Raw genomic sequence first — 23,977 nt, forward strand, 5'->3', positions numbered from 1 at the left:
ATCACACCATCGTGATTATCTGGGTCATGAAGATCTTTTTTGTACAGTTCTTCTGTGTATTCTTGCCACCTCTTCTTAATATCTTCTGCTTCTGTTAGGTCCATACCATTTCTATCCTTTATCGAGCCTATCTTTGCATGAAATGTTCCTTTGGTATCTCTAATTTTCTTGAAGAGGTCTCTAGTCTTTCCCAATCTGTTGTTTTCCTCTATTTCTTTGCACTGATCGCGGAGGAAGGCTTTCTTATCTCTCCTTGCTATTCTTTGGAACTCTGCATTCAGATGAGAATATCTTTCCTTTTCTCCTTTGCTTTTCGCTTCTCTTCTCTTCCCAGCTATCTGTAAGGCCTCCTCAGACAGCCATTTTGCTTTTTTGCATTTCTTTTCCATGGGGATTTTCTTGATCCCTGTCTCCTGTACAATGTCACGAACCTCTGTCCATAGTTCATCAGGCACTCTGTCTATCAGGTCTAGTCCCTTAAATCTATTTGTCACTTCCACTGTATACTCATAAGGGGTTTGATCTAGCTTAGTCAGTGTTAATTCATTTAGTTACTTTAAACCATATATTCCCTAAAATACAGTAATTGAGCACGCATTGTATAAAAGGCCCTGAATTAGCTAAAGGGGAGAGTTTGAGCCATGTGACTGACATCCTTGCTGCTCACCTACGCCTAGATCTTTGCTACAGACAAGTGTGCCCGGGGACACTAAGCACAAGCACCGCCCCCGCGTTCCTGAGAAACGCAGACTCTGTCCTCGCGCCGCTAATCAGAATGTGCGGTTAATCAGACCCCAGCCGATCCGTGCACATATTAAAGACTAAAAGGAAGTTGGATTTGTAGTCCTAAATAGTTAAGTGAACAGTCTGCAAGCTCGGTCAAATTCACCTGAGTCCTGCCTAAATTCCTGGCCCATAAAATATGAAAACATAAGAACATGATTGTTTTGTGCATGCCACTATTTTTTTTTTAATGTACCCTCAAGTAACTAAAACCACTGTGGTTTTCCATCTTTGGAAGGTTGGTGGGGTATGATGTGAACATACTTATCTTGGAATAAGACTACCCTGTGTTTGAATCTCAACTCCATCATTTCCTTAACTGTGAGTGCTTCGATCAGTGATTAACAGTTTCAGGCTCAAGTTTTCTCATCTTTAAATTGGGAATGGTCGCACTCATGTGGCAGAGTTCATTGGCAAAATGAAATCAGATAACATAGGTAAGAGGTCAGATACAAAACAGGTACCTGATGTGTTGGAAATGTTATTACTAGTATTCAAGCTCTAAGGTGGTCCTGCCACAGGGGCCACCACGGTTTACTTGGGCCCAGCTCTCAGAAGGACAGCTGGAGTCAGCAGCGCTATGGGGGGTGTGTGTGTGTGTGTGTGCGCGTGTGTGTGAGTGTGTGTGTGTGCACGTGCGCATACATGAAGGCCCTTTTCCTTGTAAGATTTTGTTCAGGAGCCCTTATTATTAACACTGCTGCTTTTGCTGCTGCTAAGTCGCTTCAGTCATGTCTAAAGCTGAGAACTTATGAACTGTAGCCTGCCAGGCTCCTCTGTCCGTGGGATTCTCCAGGCAGGAATACTAGAGTGGGCTGCCATTTCCTCCTCCAGGGGATCTTCCCAACCCAGGGATCGAATCCACATCTCTTACTCCTCCAGTATTGCCAGATAGATTCTTTACTGCTAGATCTAAATAATGCTTTACTGTTTATATGGTGCTTTTTCAGATGTGACAATATTTGTGTTGGGGGCAGGCTTTCCAGAAAGATAAGCCAATTTCAGATTTCCCCCACTCTCTGGAAGTAGAGTGTTCCCAGCAAACTTTTCATAAGTGGAAATGGCATGAAGTGAGGAAGCAATTACCTTTGCACACATCTTGCAAACAGACCCCTTAAATAAGTTTGAGATCCAGCACAGATGCTCACAGACACGATCCAAACTCTGGTCCCTTCATGCTGAGATGTGGAGTGTAGTTCCTGGGCAAGGAGTGCAGAGGTGTGGCTTTTCCTGTTGGGGGTCAGGAGTGGGGCTGGTGTTTCTGTAAGGGCTGCTGCAAAACATATGCTGAACAGCAGTTTTGCTCTTTGCAAAAGTGAAAATCTCCTTCAGATTCCTTTCGGTTAGCAAAAACAGGTGTGAAAGTAGGTCTTTTGTAAAAGTGAAGTAGTATAAAGCAAATTTTTGAAAATAGGGCATACCTGCGCATCATTTTGTAGATGTTTATAAGCAGTCGCTATGGGTAAGTGATTGACCCAGCATTTGGGCCATGATGCCAGATTTCCTGAATTCAAACTTGGCAGCCATGTGACCTTGAAGACGTTAATGCAACTTTCACACTCCTCAATTTTATCATCTTCAAAATGAAGCTGAAAGTTACTAAAGGTGGAGGGTGACTTGGAGGGAAAAGGTCTTATAATTCCGCTTCTGGAGCCAAGCACTGAAGTCTGTCCTGAAACCATCCAGCTTCGTGGCCAGCTCGGCCCATTCCTGTCACAGACAGGTCTGATCCATCCATGGAGCCCATCGCAGCGCGCAGTCACCCCCGCAGTCACCCCCGCAGTCACCCCCGCAGTCACCCCCCCAGTCACCCCCGCAGTCACCCCCGCAGTCACCCCCGCAGTCACCCCCCCAGTCACCCCCGCAGTCACCCCCGCAGTCACCCCCGCAGTCACCCCCGCAGTGACCCCCGCAGTCACCCCCGCAGTCACCCCCGCAGTCACCCCCGCAGTCACCCCAGCAGTGACCCCCGCAGTCACCCCCGCAGTCACCCCCGCAGTCACCCCCGCAGTCACCCCGCAGTCACCCCCGCAGTCACCCCCCCAGTCACCCCCGCAGTCACCCCCGCAGTCACCCCCCCAGTCACCCCCGCAGTCACCCCCCCAGTCACCCCCGCAGTCACCCCCCCAGTCACCCCCGCAGTCACCCCCGCAGTCACCCCCCCAGTCACCCCCGCAGTCACCCCCGCAGTCACCCCCCCAGTCACCCCCGCAGTCACCCCCCCAGTCACCCCCGCAGTCACCCCCGCAGTCACCCCCCCAGTCACCCCCGCAGTCACCCCCGCAGTCACCCCCGCAGTCACCCCCCCAGTCACCCCCGCAGTCACCCCCGCAGTCACCCCCCCAGTCACCCCCGCAGTCACCCCCGCAGTCACCCCCGCAGTCACCCCCCCAGTCACCCCCGCAGTCACCCCCGCAGTCACCCCCGCAGTCACCCCCCCAGTCACCCCCGCAGTCACCCCCGCAGTCACCCCCCCAGTCACCCCCGCAGTCACCCCCCCAGTCACCCCCGCAGTCACCCCCCCAGTCACCCCCGCAGTCACCCCCGCAGTCACCCCCGCAGTCACCCCCCCAGTCACCCCCGCAGTCACCCCCCCAGTCACCCCCGCAGTCACCCCCGCAGTCACCCCCGCAGTGACCCCCGCAGTCACCCCCGCAGTCACCCCCCCAGTCACCCCCGCAGTCACCCCCGCAGTCACCCCCGCAGTCACCCCCCCAGTCACCCCCGCAGTCACCCCCCCAGTCACCCCCGCAGTCACCCCCGCAGTCACCCCCGCAGTCACCCCCCCAGTCACCCCCGCAGTCACCCCCGCAGTCACCCCCGCAGTCACCCCCCCAGTCACCCCCGCAGTCACCCCCCCAGTCACCCCCGCAGTCACCCCCGCAGTCACCCCCGCAGTCACCCCGCAGTCACCCCCCCAGTCACCCCCGCAGTCACCCCCGCAGTCACCCCCCTCCAGCGGGGGTGCGTGTATTACTGTGTCACAATTTTTGGTAGATGCATTTCAATATGATTGGTTTCCTTTGTAAAAAAAAAAAATTATTAACTCTGAAAACTGTATTGTTACCCTTGAAACAAGGCTCTTCTCAGCAGTGATGCAGTCGCGGTGCCTTGTTTGGCTTCCTCTTCATCTCCGAACCCTTTCCAGTCCCTGAGCTGTCTCCTGACATTAGCCACTCCGATGCATCGTGCCTGACTCTTTGCAACCCCGTGGACTACAGCCTGCTAGGCTCCTCTGTCCATGGGATTTTCCAAGCAAGAATACTGAAATGGGTTGCCATTTCCTATTCCATGGGATCTTCCCGACTCAGGGCTCAAACCTGCATCTCCTGCAGTGGCAGGTAGGTTCTTTACCAGCTCACCATCTGGGAAGCCCTACAAAGGAAGTATCTCCCAGATGCTAATGTCATCGTGAAGATACGCTACAGTTGTTCCTCTGAACAGGAGCTTCTGACTCAGCATTTATTTACACTTTTTAGTGTAATACGGCTCAGTTAAATCACTGGTATATAAAAAGGAAAAAGAGATTTAAAAACATCTGAATTATATTAAGTAACTTTGAGTAAAATAATGTCAAAAGTCTGGCGGGGGAGCCATACTTGTACAGTGACTCTGGAGCATCTCGACCTCTTTTCTGGCCTGATGAACACACTGGTGAACCTCTCGGACTTCATCTCCATCACCAGCTCCTCTAAAAGGGCGTCTCCTCTCTTTCCTATCTGTGCTTCCTTCTCTGTTTCCATTGGGGTGACCATTTAATTTTCTCTGAACATCTTACATACATTAACTATTCCCAACTGGTGTGTCAACAGCCTTTTAATAATGCCAATCTCTAGTCTTTTCTAAAACATTTACGGCTTCTTTGTGCTTTCCTATTTGTGAGCTGTCATGTTACCTGTCATTGGAATGGTGTGGGAATACTTGCTGAAGGTGACTTATCTCAGACCTTGCTTCTCCCACAGGTGGAGAAAAAAAAATCAGCCTTTAATGAACTCGGTGCTAAAGGAGATTAGCTGTTTTCTTCCCGTAAGATGGATGATTCTATCAACAATATTAAGTCACCAGGTCTGAATTTCTCTCTGTGTGATAAGCACTCTTAGGACCCCTGTCAATCCATCTCACTGACATATTTAGTGTTATGGCCAAAAACTAAAATGTTACTAGTCCTGATTGAACAGTTTACACTGTTATCTATTTGGCTTTCTTGCTTCCAACTGGTTTGATCTTATCTACTATCATTTGACAATGAGCTCTATTTCTTAATGAGTTTATAATATACTAGATGACATACAGTTTGTCCAATTACTTAAAACAATCAAAACATCACTAGATTAATGAGGGAACTCTCTCATATAATCTCATTTTAACAAATTTGAGTAAGAGTTTTCGCTTTTATACATATGAAGCATCCCTTAAGGATTTCTGCAACTCTCCCTACTGAGGGAACAGTTGAGGGTAGAAAATTGTAAAGACTTTGGGCTATGATGGAAGGGCCATGCCTCTCTGGAATAGATGGGAGAATAGTTCTCACAGCTGTAGAACTATTACTGCAGTCTCCAGAGTGAAATGAACGATCAGTCAACTTAATCTATGTAAGATGTGTTAAGGGAAGGAGAGTTAGAATAATGTTTCCGAGGAATGTAAAAGCGTCTTGTGCTGGCTGATTCTGTCATCAAGCGTGAGCTTGTGTGCCCACAGCACAGAAAGCCAAACTCTTGCTCGGAGGGTGTTTGGCACAAAGCCCCGGCTTGTCTGCAGGGTGCCGAGCAGAGAGAGGGGCCTCCCCAGTGGCGCAGACGGTAAAGAACCCACTTGCAATGTGAGAACCCGTTTTGATCCCTGAGTTGGGAAGATCTCCTGGAGAAGGGAAAGGCTACCCTCTCCAGTACTCTTGCCTGGAGAATCCCGTGGACAGGGGAGCCTGGTGGGCTACAGTCCACGGGGTCGCAAAAAGCTGGACACGACTGAGCGACTAACATACGCACACAAGCAAAGAGGATGGGCAGCTTGTGCTCAAATTCCTGAGCTCCCCGAGAGCTTTCCGGGAGTGGCTTTTAAAGATGATGTTAGAAGGGAGGGTTTCCTAACTCTCTTCTGGCTGATTGTGAGCGAACAAGGGGAAGGGACTCTCAACCTTCTGGTTCCAGCCAGTCTGGGGTCCGTGTGCTCCTGGCCAACACGGACTCACCATCGTCTCCAGTGGCAGGGATCCTAGTTTCTGCCGAACAACTCACAGATGTGTATCCCATTGTTACCTATATTCCTTTAGGAGGAACTAGGGGTCCTCTGACTCTATTGTCCTGATTATTAACTGCTGGAGGCTGCTCTTTGGACCTGGGAGAAGGCTAGGACACAGAAGGCTGTTTTCTACACATAAGGAGGAGGGGGCCTGGGGGGCTTGGGCGCCAGGGGGGGCCCTGCGAGGGTCTGCTCAGGTTCAGTCTCGTCGTTTCTTCGGCAGCCCTCAGTCCCGAGGGGATCAAGGGTGGGACAAGAAGGAGAGTGGAGTTTGGGTGGAGAGGTTACTCACAAGCCCAGCAGGGCGCTCAGCTTTAGGCGGAACTTGGTTTCATTTCCGTTCCTCACTCGTAACTGCCCTCTCTTGACACTGACCCAAGGAACCCAGGTCATTCACGTTCTCAAAAAAGAAACAAGAGAAAAATAAAGTAAAAATTCAGAGAGAAAGCTCTTAGAGTTTCACTGGCGTGTGCAGTATTGTGTCTTCCTGCTAATGGAGATATTTTAGTAAGAGTGTAATGTTGATATCACGCAGACTCCTTAAGGTTAGATTTGTTCTTGGGGGGCTCTGAGTAACTTCAGAGCAAACTTTGCCTTCAGATCTATTTTTAAAATTTATTATTAGTTCTGGCTGTGCTGGGCCGTTGTTGCTGCGAGGGCTTTTCTCCAGTTGTGCCAGTGGGGGCTGCCCTCCAGGTGCCGGCTTCTCCAGCTGCGGGCACGGGCACCAGGGCACGGGGCTTCGGTGGTTTCAGCTCCGGGCCCCTCGGGCACAGGCCAGTGGCTGTGGCTCACGAGCTTGGTTGCTCCGCGGCCTGTGGGATCTTCTCGGACCAGGGATGGATCCTGCATCTTCCTGCGCTGGCAGGTGGATTCTTTACCACTGAACCACTGGGGAGTATTCTGCCGCCAACACTTACTGACCCTTCTTGGCTGACAGTGGTAAGATGGAGTGACCTCTGAGGAATCGAAACTGGAATTTGCCCCTTCTGACTTCTTATAGGAGGTAAACGTTAAATCTTTGCAACATAATGTCATTTCATTCCCCAAAGAAATGTGCTTATGTTAATTGTATGTAGTGCAGAATTCTCTTGTTATTTTTAGAAATTGACTGGATAAAGAATTAGGAGTAAAAAAAAATAGGACAGGTAGAGAATTGTTCACTGACTCACTCCTAAATTTACTTGCAAGGAGAAGAAAATTAATGGAAATCAGTATCCTTTTATTGTGTTTCCATTCCTCAAAGAAATGATGAACTATGCAAAGAAAGAAAAAAAATGCTTGCCTATATTTTATCTGTCATTTATATACAAATAGGGTTCTGATTAAAATACATTTTGGTGGCTCTGACTAGGGAGAATTTATCTGTGAAGAAAAAAACTTGAAAAGGATAACGTTTTATTGTTTGGTATTATCACTGCTACAACTCAAATTCTTTATAGGGTTCAGTCCCATACAGACTTGGTAGAATTGCTAATGCTTCCTTGCTTGTGTGCCTCGCGTCTTTACAGAGAAGCTTCATCTGAAGTTCTGCATGCTCTTTTCATCTGTTTGTGTGTGTGTGTTACAAGGCCTCCTAACATTTTCTCTTTTCCTCCCTCAGCAAGATTTTCTCTTTTCTAAGGAATTTTAATCTCTTGAGGTCATAAAGCTTTTTGATGCCTTCTGCTATGCTTTAGGTGAATTCAGGGTGCAGGTTTTGTTCATGGGGAGAGTACAGAGAAGGTTGTTCCCTGCCAACTGTTGGAGAGTGGAAACTTGAAGGGCCAGTTATACCACTGCACGCATGTCCATCTGGTGTCATAGCCGGTGGTGCTGCAGATTCAAAGCAGCCTCCCCAGCGTCACACTCTTGATGCTTATCTAAACAGTGAAGGAGATTAGAGATGGTAGCTGTTTTCACTGTAGAAGTTTTTGGGCTCAGAAGATAGGCATGGTGGGTTTGTAATCTAGAAACTTGCTATTCAAAGTGTGGTGTGTAGACCAGTAGTATTGGCATCACCTATGAGTGTGTTTGTTAGAAATGCAACACCCTGACTTCCACCCCAGAAGTACTGGATCAGAATGGGCGTTTCAGTAGTATCTCCAAGATGTATATACACATTGAAGTTTGAGAGGCAGTGCTCAAGAGATAGTTCTTGATCCCATCAACAATTCTTCAGTCATAATTGTGAAACAACACTCATGAGAGTTATGCACCAAAAGTCAAATAACAGCTTTCATGGCATCATTTCATTTAATCGTCATGTCCTACCCAAAAGTTATTTTTTTTTCTGTCATCTCTATGTGACGGTTATGCTCAGAAAGTTGAGGTTATTTGTTCAAAGTCACAGAGGGAGACATCTATTCATGAGGTCACTGAGAAACAGGGTCTTCTCCACTTTGACTTTTGACTGTGCCTCTTGAGATGGTCAATATCTCAAAAAAATTCATACAAGCTAGAGTCCCCAGAAACTGATTTATGAACATTGGAAGCTCATCTCCATAATGAGAAGCATAGTTGCTGCAGAGACCAGACTACTGGTGGTGGACATCCTCAGACAGTGTCTGTCTTCTGGATACTCTGATGGGAAGGCAGGGTAAAATCAAGAGGCTTTTTGGTTAGCCTGGAATTAGAGTGATGGAATTAGCTAATGGTAGGAGAGTTGATTGATCATTTTAGTGTCTAATGTTGTCAAATAATAACTGGATGCAGCTATTGCTGCTCCATGGCCGTGGATATGCCAAGGACACCAGCAGCTTGATGCTGACCGATGGTACTTCTTCTCTCCCACAGGACTGAAGATTCAAGACACAGTCCTACTTCAAATGGTAAACGTTGTTTTCAGGCATATCATATAATTTTGCTATCATGTTAATTTCAAGCATATCATAGGAGTTCGCCTACAAATTTTGCTCTTGCTTTTACCTTTAGTCTATTTCCAATCGTGGTCATTTTGGGTTCATTTTACTTATCTGTCTCCAGTACTGTGAGCGTGCTTAGTTGTGTCCCACTCTGTGAGACCCCGTGGACTGTCGCCCACCAGGCTCCACCGTCCATGGGATTTTCCAGGCAAGAATACTGGAGTGGGTTGCCAGTTCCTCCTCCAGGGGATCTTCCCAACCCAGGGATCGAACTTGCATGTCTTGCATCTCCTGCATTGGCAGGGGGATTCTTTACCACTAGTGCCACCTAAGGCAGGGGTCAATGTTTTGGGAATTTGTACTGTTCTCAATCCATGTTTTCAGAAAAGAAAAGGTTTACAACCAACTTCTCCCTTGATTGGAGTTTTGAACAGCTTTGACTCACTTAACATGACATTGGATATAGTACACAGATATGTATGTTATTATATGTTACCATATACAATATATGATATATGTATATGTGTTAGTAACTACAGTTAAAACCAACAGTTACTGCTTATCAAGCTTCTATCTTGTATCAGGAACTATAACTAATTGTATAACTACAACTATAACATAATATTTTATTTACTCCTCATAACATACATATAAGAGATATTAACGTTCCCATTTTACTGGTGAACAAACAAGGCAGGAGACTTGGCTTGGATCACTGGATTGGAAAGATCCCCTGTGGGAGGAAATGGCTCTAATATTCTTGCTTGGAAATCCCAGAGACAGAGGAGCCTGTGGGGTACAGTCCCTGGGATCGCAAAAGACTTAGCAACCCGTGGACGGTAGCGACTAAACAAAACAACTAAATTGAGCTGAGATTAAGTAACTTACTGTAGGTCACACGGATGGTAAATGATGCATGTCTTTGACCTTGGTACCTGTGACCAAAAAAAGCTCCCGTTCTTTCAGATTTATTGCCTTAACTTCCCTATAGTACCTTATCTAATGAATGTAGTTAACCATGATTTAGGATTCTATTAACGATGTATAGACTAAATAATGGAACTGTGACTTATGGAAACATACGAGAAGATTAATCTCTAATAGTCTGCAGGTTTGGTATAAGAAAATCTACCAGTGAGCTACTAAACAATGTCTTGATTGAGAATTTCATCCTGTTTTCAAAACTGTTTTTGTGTTTCAACATTTTTTCTCATCAGGGAAGCCATAATCCAATTTAAACAGCTTCTGAACATTATATAAAGTAAATAGTTCAAGTTATTTTTATTTACTGCATCAGTCTGTATGTACTACAAAATTTTATGGGTCTTTTAGCAAACAAAATTAAAGTGATTATTATGCAGTAATACTTTTTATCTTCCTTAATAAAGGGAAACGAGTACATCCAATTCAGTTGCCTAAGAAGTAGATAGAGCTGCAGTCACAGAATTCCCAATCTCTCGATAAAAATCATGCTTCTTTAAAGTATTCATTCATTTGATAAATACTTCTTCATACTCACTTTGTGCTTGGCACTGTCTTAGGCACATGGATATTAGGTAAAGAAAATATACAAGAATTCCTGACTTCATGGAAGCTAAATTGTTACAAAAGTCTATAGAAAATAAAAACTTAAATAAACATGATTAAGATGGTGCATGCAAGAGACGGTGTTACTCAGGCTGGTTCAGGCAGACCTCATTAAGCAGAAAAGTACTGAATAAAGAAAAAAGAAAGAGGGACATAACCAGGCAAATAACTAGGAGAGGGCATTCCAGGTAAAGGCAGTAGCTTCAACAGAAGATCAAAATAGAACTATAAATAGAAAAGATGTCAGGATAGAGAAAAAAAAAATAGAAAAGATGTCAAAGCAGCTGGAGGAAAGGAGTGAGTGAGAAAATTCTAGAAGACAAGTCAGAGAGAACAGGGGACCTAGTCACATAGACCCTCGTCGGCTCTTACAAGTATTTTGGACTTTATTGCAAGTGAAATAAAGTGTTATTGGCAGTGTCGAGTAGAAAAACAATAGGATTCCATTTGTATTTAGATATATCACTCTGGATAATGTCTGGGAAATTAGCTATAGAAAAGCAAGAGGAAAAAAAAAAAAACAGAGCAACTAGGTTCTGTGGGAGAACATCAAATCATCTAACATGTGCTTGAAGTCCCAGTGAGGCAGAAAAGAGAGAACGGGGCAGAAAAATATAACCGAAGAAATAATGGCCAGGAATGTTCCAACAATGATGAAAATATCAGCCCATACAAACAAGGACATCAGCAAACCTGAAGCCGTATAAAAAGGGAAGCATAACAATGTATGCACATCATAGTCAAACCTGTGCAAATCCAAAGATAAAGGCCAAATCTTTAATGCATTACATAAAGTTCCAAAGAGGTCTCGTGCAAGAATGTTCGTGCCATCTTTAATCCTAATAGCTAAAAACCAAAAACAGCTCAAGCACCCCAACAGGAGAAGAATGAGTGAACTGCTTATGGTATAGAATCTCAAAAATCCATGTTGGGGGGAAGAAATCAGAAAAGAACCAAAGTAATTCATATTGAATCATATCATTTTTATAAAAGTACAAGAAATAATCTTTGGCACAGGAGCTTAAGGTAACTCAGTTCAGAAAGTGACTGCCTCTGAGGCATGTGGGGATGGACCGGAAAGGAACACAGAGGAACTTACTGGGTGGTGAAAATGTTCTATGTCTTGTTTTGGGTGGTCCTTATATGGGTGGCTACAATTGTCAAAACCTATTGAACTATGCAGTTAAAATTATGTGCACTTAGGGGTTTGTAAATTATACTTCAATAAAAGATGCTAAAAAGAGGGAAAGATTTATTAGTTGTGACAAGTGTTGATGGGTTAAGTTAGAAGAAGACTGAATTTAACTTTGAAGGCAGCAGCAGCCAGGTTTTGGGAATCTTGAAGAAAGCAGTTTTGGAGGAGTATTGGGAACAAAAACCTGATCTCTGGGGAGACATTTCTCTCTCCCACCCTTGACTGGCTACTGTGTGGAGAAGGCAAGCTTCATAGAGACAAGAATATCTTCATCCCTAAACAGAATAGTCTGATAGACAGAAGTTGTTGTTGTTGTTAAGCTGCTAAGTCATGTCCGGCTCTTTGTGACCCCATGGACCATGCATGCCAGGCTTCCTTGTTCTTCACCATCTCCCAGAGTTTGTTCAAATTCATTGCCATTGAGTGGTGATCCAATGGAACCAACCATCTCATCCTCTGTCATCCCCTTCTCCTCCTGCCTTCAATCTTTCCCACATCAAGGTCTTCTCCAATGAGTCAGCTCTTCACATCAAGTGGTCAAAGTATTGCAGCTTCAGCTTCAACATCAGTCCTTCCAGTAAAATGTCAGGACTGATTTCCTTCATGATTGACTGGTTTAATCTTCTTGCAGTCCAAGGGACTCACAAGAGTCTTTTCCAACACCACAGTTCAAAAGCATCAATTCCTTAGCGCTCAGCCTTCTTTATGTCCAGCTCTCATATCTGTACATGACTACTGGAAAAGCCATGACTGACTACATGGACCTTTGTCGGAAAAGTAATGTCTCTGCTTTTTAATATGCTTCTTAGGTTTGCCATAGACAGAAGTTAGTGGCTGAAAATTTTAAACTTTCAATTCCTTCTCAGCCATGTATTCTCAGCCTGTATGAAGGGACTTATTCTTCAGATTCCTAAGATCTCTTTTTCCTAAGAACTATTAAATGCTAAGGATACAAACCGAAAAGTGAATGTTGACTGATATCCATAGCACCTTCATCAGTTAGTAAATACTGACTTTAATGATAACACTCTTGTTAATGGTGCCAAATACTTGAGGAACATATTATCTGGGGATTTACTCTTCTTCATAAAGGTTGCCTTTATTCAGACAAATAAAGATCAGAGAGATCTTTATTATGTCTATATTTCTGGCTGAAGAGTGCCCAAGTTAACCAAAATTCTGAGGATTGTAATATAATCCAGTCAAGTGTAAAGAGCAAGGAAAAGAATTTGACAAAATGAATCTTAAAACCAAAGATAGAAAAACAAAGACTTTTTTTTTTTTAAGTAAAACTTACTACTAAAGAAAGAGAAGCTGAACTGATAAGAATGTTAACAACTTTGTGAGACTTTCAAAGATAATATTAAGGTAAGCTGTAGGCACACATACGTCCCCTCCTTCTCGAACCTCCCTCCCACCACCCACCCCATCCCACCCCTCTAGGTTGTCACAGAGCCCCAGTCTGAGTTCCCTGAATCACATAGCAAATCCCCATGGTAGACTCATGTTGGTGTATGACAGAAACCAGCACGGGATTGTAAAGCAGTTATCCTTCAATTAAAAATACATAATATTTTTAAAAAGTGACATAAGCTATTATATCCCCTAGTCTTTAAATTTATTTATTTAGTTTTTATAAAAAAATTTATTGGAGCATAGTTGCTTTACAATGTTGTATTAGTTTCTACTATCAATAGCAAAGTGAATCAGCTATATATATATATATATGTATATCACCTCTTGTTTTGATTTCCTTCCCATTTAGGTCACCACAGAGCATTGAGTAGAGGTCCCTGTGTTACACGTAGGTTCTCATAGGAAAAATGGTACAGATGAACATATTTTCCATTGTGTTTAGATAGAGAGAAAGAAAAAGGAAATTATCTTTTAAAGATTACACGATTCTATTCACTTTTGAAAACGATGTGTGAGTGTTTATATATGTGTGTATGTATGTGTATATATGCATATATATGTGTGTGTATATACACATGCATGCATACACGCTAAGCATCTTCAGTCGTGTCCAGCTCTTTGTGACCCCATGGACTGCAGCCCGCCGGGCCCCTCTGTCCATGGGACTCTCCAGGTAAGAACACTGGAGCGGGTCACCGCGCCCTCCTCCGGGGGAGCTTCCCAACCCAGGGAGCGAACCCACGTCCCCTGCGGCTCCTTCAGCGCAGGGGGACTTTTTACCACTGAGCCACCAGCCACTGAAAGTGAAAAGTGAAAGTGATGTCGCTCAGTTGTGTCTGACTCTATTGCGACCCCATGAACTGTAGCCTACCAGGCTCCTCAGTCCATGGAAGTTTCCAGGCAAGAGTACTGGAGTGGGTTGCCATTTCCTTCTCCAGGAGATCTTCCTGACTCAGGGATTGAACCCGGGTCTCCTGCATTGCAGGCAGACGCTTTACCATCTGAGCCACCAGACCAGCCACTGGGGAAGCCCCAAATATATCTATATCTATCTACGTCTGTCTTTCTTTCTTTCTGTCTGTCTATATTTGTATCAAATCTATATCTGTATCTCTATCCATCCAATGGGGGTCTCTTTAAGACCATATTTTTCCCTCAGTTACAATGCTAAATGATGATATATATTGGACTAAAATTCACTATTAATAAGGGTAAACCTTAGTAGGAATATGTTTAGTCTAATTAAATCTCCCCAAAAGAATTGATGCTCAAAGTTTTGTCCTTTGTTTAATGGATATATGAACAAAACTGCTACACCAACAAGCTGGCTCTTTCACAACTAAAATGTATTATTTAAATGTACTTTTATATGGCCATTTTCTGCTTTGTCTTTCCCCAGAGATTTGAAAAACTCTGCCCGGTATGTGGTAGGGAGGCAGTGTTACCGATTCAAAATTCATTACAGTGGTGGCATGTCCAAGGACTACCCTGAAACCCCGCCAGCCTCGAGGGTGTTACAGAAGGATTTATTTTCTTTCTGTTCTCCATACCTGATGCAATCTTGGCCTTGAGGAGCCAAATTCAGAGTTTTTACAGCTAATCACTTCCCTAAATGAAAGCACACTGCTCTTATAGTTATGAGTGCTTGGAATGCTGTTTGCACTGTCCCATTATTTCACTCTTTTCCCTATAAATTAATAAAAACCATTAAGATGAGAAATAGAGCTGGCTGATGATGGTACCTCATAGTATTATGAAGGTCAATACAGGTCAAGAGGGCAGAATCATTTCTAAAAGTTGAAAAACAGAATATAAAGATATGTTTACTTTCTTGTTGTAGATGTACACCCACAGAATAAGAAAAACACGTGACGATCGCATTTTATAACAGGTGATGTGGAAGGAACGCTCCACTCTCTGTTGCAGTTTAGTCCCTAAGTCACGTCCAACTCTTCCGCGACCCCATAGACTGTCCATGGGATTTTCCGGGCAAGGATCCTGGGGTGGGTTGTCATTTCCTTCTCCAGGGGATCTTCCTGGTCGAGTATCGAACCCAGGCTCCTGCTGCGTTTCCTGCATTGCAGGTGGGCTCTTCACATCTGAGCCACCAGGGCAGCCAGCTCTTGAGTTGTGTTCCTGTTGAATAGCTGTAGTGTTTTCAGTGACTGTGTTAACTGGGAGAGTTGCACGTACACTTCTGCAAATTTTATTGCATTTTTTAATATTTCTCATGAAGACTATTTTTTAATTGTCTCCCAGTGTGTGAATAGACTTTATATTACATCTCCAGTGGACATGCTATCTAGATAATTCCTATATCATCTAAACTAATTGGATTCAACTGTTCAGGAATTCAGTATGTATAAGGATTTGTGTTGAAGTTAATACATATTTTGTCCTGTACCCCTTAAGTTTCAATTTTGTTTAATATTGAAATAAATTAGATAATATTTATTTTCTAATTTAGCCATCTCATTTCTTATACCTATTCTGGTGATATATAGGAATATATGGGATATAAGTGTAACATATTTAATTATAATATAATAATAGCCTTTACCAAAAGTTAACTCTGGGCCAGGAATCATAAAATTGTTTGATCTCCATAAAAATCCCATGAGATTGTTCTAATTTTAACCCATGAAGAAACTGAGGCTTGGGACTCATGGATTTTTGTTCTACTCAGCAGTTTATAATGCCTTTCTTTCATAGCTTAATTTGATATTCCAGAGGTGCTTTTAATGGGCAGCAAAATTCCAAAACTCTGTACTAGTTAGTTACCTTCATTCGTCTGTTTTCTTTTTCCAAAATTCGCCAACTGTCGTTTACTATTCTCTCGCCCCCCCCATCCTCTTGAACTAGAATCTTCTGTTTGTTTTCATTTATCATCATCGTAGGGTGTGGCCGTGCTGGTCTTTGTTGCGGCCTGCAGGCTCTTCACTGTGGGGCACGGGCTTCTCTAGTCCTGGGCTCAGCCGCCCCGCAACACATCAGATCTTAGCTCCATCCCCTGACCCGGGATGGAACCCACGTTCCCTGAAGTGGATGGCGGATTCATAACCACTGGACCGCCAGGAAAGTCCCTTGAACTAAAATCTTAGAGGGGCTTCAGAAGATCCTGAAGATCGTGCTCACCCAGATTGAGTCACTTCAGAAAAGAAATTTTAGCCACTTGTCCGAGTGGAAACACGTGCACACGTGGGGGACCTCAGCTCAGGCGATGCCGGCTCACGTTCGCTTTGCATTTCTGAGTGGACTGCAGACAGTATTGACTGTGCATGGTACACACGCACACACACACTCACACACATATGCACTTATTTTCTGAAACTTCCAGACTTTATCAGTTCGCACCATTTCTTATCTGAAGCAGAGAAAGTATTGCCTTGGTTTGAGTGTTAAATGCATAGAAGGAGACTCACCTGGGCTTATCTTGCTAATGAAAAAATTAATCCAAATTTCATTTGAGACTCTGGGGCTAGTTAGCAATTCAGATCTGTTTTTCAAAAGCTGGTAGTGTCTCTTTGATGTGCCTGAAATGGAACAAGCACCATTCCTGGATGGTGTCACCTGTTTATTGCCACAATTCAGTATTTGAATAGTGCAATGGAAAAAAATCCAGAAATAGCACAAAAGGAAGAGAACCAACCAGAGAATCCCAATAATGAACATACGTGATGACTCAGACTCTCTCTCTACCTTTGCCTAATTCCATTCCTTAACCTTATATCTTGGATAAATTTATTTTTACATCATCACTATCAAATTAATACTTGGTATGATGATTGTAAAAAAATAGTTTCCTGCTTTGGAAGAGGATTCGAACGATCTGGAGTGATTACTCTGGGGTCAGTGAATATTTTGGTGATGATGGAGAATCTGTTAACTTGAAAGTTAGTTGGCAAAATGCTGAGCTACAGAAATGTTCACACTGACTTCATGATGAATGGTTAACGTCCCAAAGGTTCAGCAAGCCAAGATGTTCCCTCCTAAAAGTTTGTTCCAAGAGTTCCTATACAGCCAAAATTCTTTCTGAAGCCAATGCCCTTCACCAATTCAAGCCAACTCTTTCTCCTATCAGGCTATCACTGGCAATGTTTCCTCCCTTGACGTGTAGCTCAGAGAGATTTTAGAGGACAGTGTCCTTGGGGTCGATGCTTCTACAGTAACTTTTCTTCTGGTTTCTATACGGACACTATGCTTGCTCGCCTTCCAGCCCCCTCCACTTTCTGACTTCAGCCCTTTGGGGAACATCCTTAAGGTTTCTAAAAGATCATTATTTTTGTTCACAGAGGAGTCAAATCAAAGGCGCTTTTGTCTTAAATTCAAGTCTATGTACCATGAAAGAGAAAGCAAACGCTATAGTGAGTGTAAATATAAAACAAATGAAAAATAAATAATAACACAAGTGAAAGTTCCAGACATGGATTCATGCCTGGGGAGTGAGTCTGAGTGGGGCAAATGAATTACGCTCTCGGTTGTATTTTCCCTGATTTCTCTCAGAATGAGAACAATAAAGGCTGAATAAGATGATACTTCCAGGCAAAACCTTTGAAAAGGGCGTATGAATGATGTTAAAGGATTCAGTGCTATTAAAAGCAAACAGAAAACAACCCCACATGTTTTAGTTTAGCCAGGAAGGTGGGTAGGTCATTGAAGAAACTTATGAAACAAGATTCAAAGAGAAATCTAAGCCAACGAAGAATTGAGATTATTGGTATAATTGCATAGGTGAAGTTATGCTGAGTAGTTGTTGCTTTAAGCCACTAATATTGCAATAATTTGTTTTACAGCAATGCATACTGAAGCTTGGCTTTCAAAATTTTGCCTACTATAATCTACCCCATGCCTCTCACTTCAGACTCATCCTATATTGAACTCCTGAAACATTAAGTTACTTCTCTTTTATCTTAAAGATACCAGATTAAAAAAAACACTACAGTAAAATTGACCACGATATTATATTAGTTTCAGCTGTACAAAATATTGTTTCAGTATTTTTATGCATTAAATAATGATCACCATAATAAGTGTAGTTACCATCTCTCACCACTCAAAGTCATTCCAATATTATTGACTCTATTCCCTTTGTGGTACATTACATCACTGACTTATTTATTTTATAACCAGAAGTGTGTGCCTCTTAATCCGCCTTGTCTATTTCCCTCATCCCCAAGCACCCGCCCTTCTGGCGACCACAGTTTGTACTCTGTATCTATGAATCTGTTTCTGTTTTGTGGTATTTATTCATTTGCTTTGGTTTTTAGACCCCATATATAAATGAAATCATATGGTTTTTGTCTTTCTCTGCCTGAGTTACTGCCCTAGTATAATACCCTCTGGGCTTCCCAAGTGGTGCTAGAGGTCAAGAAGCTGCCTGCCAATGCAGTGAGACATATGAGATGTGGGTTCAGTCTCTGGGTGGGAAAGATCCCCTGGAGAAGGGCATGGCGACCCACTCCAGTATTCTTGCCTGGAGAGTCCCATGGACAGAGGAGTCTGGTGGGCTACAGTCCACTGGGTCACAAAGAGTTGGACACGACTGAAGCAACTTAGCATACACACGCACGCCATATCCTCGGTCCATCTGTGGTATCTTAAATGGCAAGGTTTCGTTCTTTTGTTATGGCTGAGTGATATTCCCTTGTGTGTGTGTATGCATATTCCATATACACAATATCCCATTGTGTATATGCAGGATATATACCGTATTGCATATATATATACTACATGTACACACACACACACACATTGTATGCACACATGTATACATTGTGTGCTCTGCGTAGTATGGTTTTTTATAATAAGATTAATTCTTCCAATCATGAGCGTTGTATATCTTTCCCTTTGTTTGTCCTCTCTTCAGTTTCTTTCATCAGCGTCTTATAGTTTTTTAAGTACAGATTGTTTACCTTCTTGTTTGGATTTTTTGTAAATGAGATTGTTTTCTTAATTTCTCTTTCTGATAGTTTGTTGTTATTATATAGCAACACAACAGATGTCTGTATATTAATTTTTTCTAACAAACCTGAATTTTTACTCCCCCATTTAGTAGTACTTTGAAGTCATATTTTGCATTATTTTGTTTTGCGTACCTTTTAACTACTTGTTGTGGACATAGATACTTTGACTACTTGTGTCTTTTAAACTCCTACCAGCTCCTTAAGTGGTTGATCTACTGCCTCTCTTGTAGGCTTGCATTCATGAATGAGATTTTTTCTTTTTTTTTAATTTTCCTATTTTTCAGTTGTGATCTTTTCGATCTCTTCTTTTCTGCTTGGAGAAGTCCCTCTACATTTTCTTGTAAAGCCACATCAGTGGCGTTGAGCTCTTTTCACTTTTGCTTGTCTGTAAGACTTTTTAGTTCTGTTTCAAATCTGAGTGACAGCTTTGCTGGTTGAGGTATTATTGTTTGCATGTTGTTTTCTTTCATCACTTTGAAATCATGGCAATCCTTTTTGGTCTTCAAAGTTTCTACTGAAATGCAGCTGATTGTCTTATGGGAGTTTCCCTGTATGTAAGTAGTTGCTTTTTTCTTGCTGTTTTTAAGATTCTTGCTTTACCTTTAATTTCTGCTCTTTGATGACATGTGTACTGGTGTGGTTCTCTTGCAGTTCATTTCGTTTGGGACTCTCTGTGCATCCTGGCCTGCATGTGTGTGCCTCATTACCCAGCCCAGGCAAGTTTTCCACTATCATTTCTTTATGTAAGCTTTGCCTCTCTCTGTCTTCTCCTGGGAACTCTACAGAAGAAACTTTAGCATGCTTGATGTTATCTTAGCAGTCTCTTAAGCTATTCCCATTTTTTCAATCATTTTTTTCTGTTCAGCTTGGGTGAACATTTGGATTTACACTACTGTCTTCCAGTTTACTGATCTGCTTCCTCAGTCATCTAATCTAGCATATTTCTTTCATAAGATATGTTTTATTCCAGTTATTGTTCCTCCTCCCTGTTTTTCTCTCCCTCCTGAGGTGTCTCCTAGCTGGTGGGTGGGGTGGGTTCCCGGCAGGCCTGGCTGCGAGGCTTGGCGAGTCCCGGGGATGGCGCTGGCCGCCTGGTGGGAGGGCCGGGTCCCGGGGTGGCTGTGTGTAGTGCCGGCCTGCTGGCGGGCAGTAGCCCCTGGCACTAATAGGCTGGGGGCAAGATGCTAGAATTGCACTTGTCAACACCAGTGTCCCTGTAGTAAGCAAGCTCCCCGAAATGGCTGCCACCAGTCCGCGTCCCCGGGGTGAGCTCCAGTTCCCAGCTGCCTCTCCGGGAGGCTCCATAAACCATCAGGTGGGTCTGACCCAGGCTCCTTTTCAGTGACTGCCTCTTCCCTGGTCTGGAGTGTGTGACATTTTGCACTCATCTTTTAAGAATGAAGTCTCCATTCCCCAGAGCCCTCTGGCTGTTTTGAAAGTAAACCCTATTAGCCTTTAAAATAAAACATTCTTGGGGCTCATCTTCACAGTGCAAGACCCCTGGGCTGGGGAGTCCAATGTGAGGTTTGGACCCCTTGCTCCTTGGGGAAACCTGTGCTGTTGTGATTATCTTCCTGTTGTGGGGGGTACGGGTGTTGATTATATCACTTCTCCACTGCTTCCCCCAGCCCTGAATTGTTGTGGCTCCTGCTTTATATCTTTAATTGTGGAAAGCAGCTTCTGCTAGTATTCAGGTAGTTCTAACGGATAGTTGCTCTGTAGTGATAGTGAAGTCGTTCAGTCATGTCAGACTCTTTGTGACCCCATGGACTATAGCCCGCCAGGCTCCTCTGTCCACGGGATTCCCCAGGCAAGAATACTGCGGTGGGCTGTCATTTCCTTCTCCAGGGGATCTTCCCGACCCAGGGATCAAAGCCATGTCTGCCGTGTTGCAGGCAGACTCTTTGCCGTCTGAGTCCCCAGCAGTTGCTCTGTAAATGGTTGGAACTTTGGTGTGTCTGTGGGAGGAGTAGGGCTCAGGGTCTTCCTGCTCCACCCCCCAGCCACACAGCTCCAGATTTTATTTAGTGTTCAAAATCAACTCGTAGCTTACTCTTTTTCCCTGTGCTGCCCTTACACACGCATATACATTCTTGTTCACAAGTCAGATTACAGTCTATAGATCACATTTTCAAGGTGGCTCAGTGGTTAAAGAATCCACCTACAGTGCAGGAGATGTAGGAGACACCAGTTTGCTCCCTGAGTCTGGACGATCCCCTGGAGGAAGGAGGGCAACCCGCCCCAGTGTGCTTGCCTGGGGAGCCCCACGGACAGAGGAGCCTGGTGGGCTGCAGTCCGTGGGGTCGCAAAGACTCAGACACGCCTGAAGTGGCTGAGCATGCATGCACAACCCAGAGGTAGCTGAGGTCCCCCACTGTTCTCTCAGGAACTTACCTTTCCCCTTACAGCGCTCACCGCAGTGATGAGCGTCGATTTTCTGCGACACTTTCCTCCCCAGGCGGCAGCGAGTCCGCAAGGGCAGAGTCACAGCTGGCCCCATCCCCTAGTGCGTCCTGCAGCATCGGAGGGTCTTTGTGGGTCTCAGTATAAAGTGAAAAACTAAATGCTTCAAAAATATTTTCTGAATAAATGTATACTCTTCTGTTTAAAGATACATGTAGACTCTTCTGTTTAAAAATAAATGTTTTATCTTCTGAAAATTGATTTTCAGTGCTGGGCAAATCCATTGTGCTATGAACTGTGTGGTCTGTAGAATCAAAAATTAAACAGCTGTCAGTATATCTAACACTTTTTTCATCCAAAAGAAGTTGGAGGCTCTATTCTATTAATTGTTAAATAGAGAAAACAGGAAAGATGTGCTTTTCTGATGAGGGATGAGAGAGTAGTCATCAGTGTTAATAAAAACTACTTATTTTTTACTCTTAAAGTAAAAGATAAGTAAGTATGTTAGACTATTAACATGCAAGAGAATGAGTGCCTTAGGGGTTTATATAGTGCCAAATAGTGAGTAGATATTAATAAAATAAAAAATGTGGTCTTCCAAAATCTGCAAAAGAATGAAGGAAATCTACTCTTGACTGTCAACTTATGTGCTAACTCCGTGATTTGGGGCAAGTCACTTGTTTTCCTGTCCTCAGTTCATTTATGCCCAGACTGTGAACGACTGTGTTTAGTGATGCCTGAAGTTCTCACAGATGAAACAGTTAAGCCACGGGTTGTCTGGCATATCTGCACCTACGTGAGCATGGAGATTCCTAGGCCCTTGCACAGATCCAACAAAGCAAAGTGAAGAGTGAGGAGCGGGGTGGAGTTTTTTGTTGTGGTGGGAGGGATGAGATGTATTTTTATTTTTTTTAATCTATTTTTTATTGGAGTAGAGTTGTGTTGCAATGTTGTGTTAGTTTCTGCTGCATAGCAAAGGGCATCAGCTATATGTATACATATATCCATTATTTTTTAGATTTCTGTCCCATTTAGGTCACTACAACTCATTCTGTAGAGTTCCTGGAGCTATATAGGAGGTTCTCATTAGTTATCTATTTTATACATAGCGTCACCATTTGGTGATGGGTCACCAAATGGTCATGGGCAAGGAGATCAAACTAGTGCATCCTAAAGGAAATCAACCCTGAATATTCATTGGAAGGACTGATGTTGAAGCTAACACTCTAGTACTTTGGCCACCTGATGTGAAGAACTGACTCATTAGAAAAGACCCTGATGCTGGGAAAGATTGAAGGTAAGAGGAGAAGAGAGCAGCAGAGGATGAGATGGTTAGATAGTATAGCCAACTCAACAGACATGAGCTTGAATAAACTCCAGGAGATGCTGAAGGACAGGGAAGCCTGGGGTGCTGCAGTCCATGGGTTTGCAGAGAGTCGGACATGACCGAGCAACTGAACAACACCACCATACGTAGCCTCAGTGGTGAATATGTGTCAGTCCCAGTCTCCCAGTTCACCCCACCCCTTCTCTCCCCTTGGTCACCGTAAGTTTGTTTTCTATACCTGTGACTCTATTTCTGCTTTTCAAATAAGTTCATCGGTACCATTTTTTCTAGATTCTACATATAAGTGATATTATAAATAAACAAACATAAACAAACCCCATCTTCAGTTAAATCATAAGAACATTTATGCTGAGGAATGATTTCTCATGTTTTCAAGATTTCCCAATATTAAATATGAGGACATTTAATTTTTTGGTAGACTTGGGAAATACTAAACTAAGGAACCTCCAACGCTTTTAAAACACTAGGGGCAGGAGAGAGTTTACTCATTTGTCTGACCTCCTTTCTTCAGCACTCAAGTTGAAATATTAGAGACACAACCTTCTTCACATAATTTTTGCCCAGTTCAGGTCTTACAGCATTAAGGTCTTACAGTCATTCAGTCAACATCAAAACCTGCACAGGAAATAGCCTGTGGAGATATACTCTCACACCTACACCACTGTGGGCACTTGGGTTCCTCTCTCGATCATCCTGTCAGGTATTATGGGAAGCAGAGTGGTGACTGAGCCTGGCAGTGACTGTGTTCTTGGTGTGAAAAATATGTCATTACAGTAGCCATAATGCAAGGAGATCCAGCCAGTCCATCCTAAAGGAGATCAGTCCTGAGTGTTCACCGGAAGGACTGATGCTGAAGCTGAAACTCCAGTACTTTGGCCACCTGATGCAAAGAACTGACTCATTGGAAAAGACCCTGATGCTGGGAAAGATTGAAGGTGGGAGGAGAAGGGGTTGACAGAGGGTGAGATGGTTGGATGGCATCACCAACTTGATGGACGTGAGTGTGAGCAAACTCCGGGACTTGGTGATGGACAGGGAAGCCTGGTGTGCTGCAGTCCCTGGGGTCGCAAAGAGTCGGACATGCCTGAGAGACTGAACTGATCTGATACAGATACTCACCCGCAGAACCATCAGGTAAAGACACCTGGACTGCCTCTCACATCTCCAGTGTCATTCCTGGGGTGCTCTCAGCTTTTATTTT

At 43.6% G+C, this 23,977-nt stretch overlaps 1 protein-coding gene across 1 annotated transcript in view; it reads left to right on the forward strand.

Moving 5' to 3' along the window:
* LOC145518598 (uncharacterized) overlaps positions 1-21,685 on the forward strand; it is a 339,146-nt gene extending 317,461 nt beyond the window's left edge. The window contains exons 3-4 of the mRNA XM_081523412.1: positions 19,677-19,741; positions 21,434-21,685. Coding sequence (XP_081379538.1) covers positions 19,677-19,741; positions 21,434-21,575 — 207 coding nt within the window. The 3' untranslated portion in view covers positions 21,576-21,685. The remainder of the gene's footprint in view (positions 1-19,676; positions 19,742-21,433) is intronic.
* The last annotated feature ends 2,292 nt before the right edge of the window (positions 21,686-23,977 follow it).

The sequence above is a fragment of the Giraffa tippelskirchi genome, chromosome 8 (genome assembly GCF_054371585.1).
Source record: "Giraffa tippelskirchi isolate mGirTip1 chromosome 8, T2T-mGirTip1v1.2.pri, whole genome shotgun sequence".
Taxonomy (NCBI): Eukaryota; Metazoa; Chordata; class Mammalia; order Artiodactyla; family Giraffidae; genus Giraffa; species Giraffa tippelskirchi.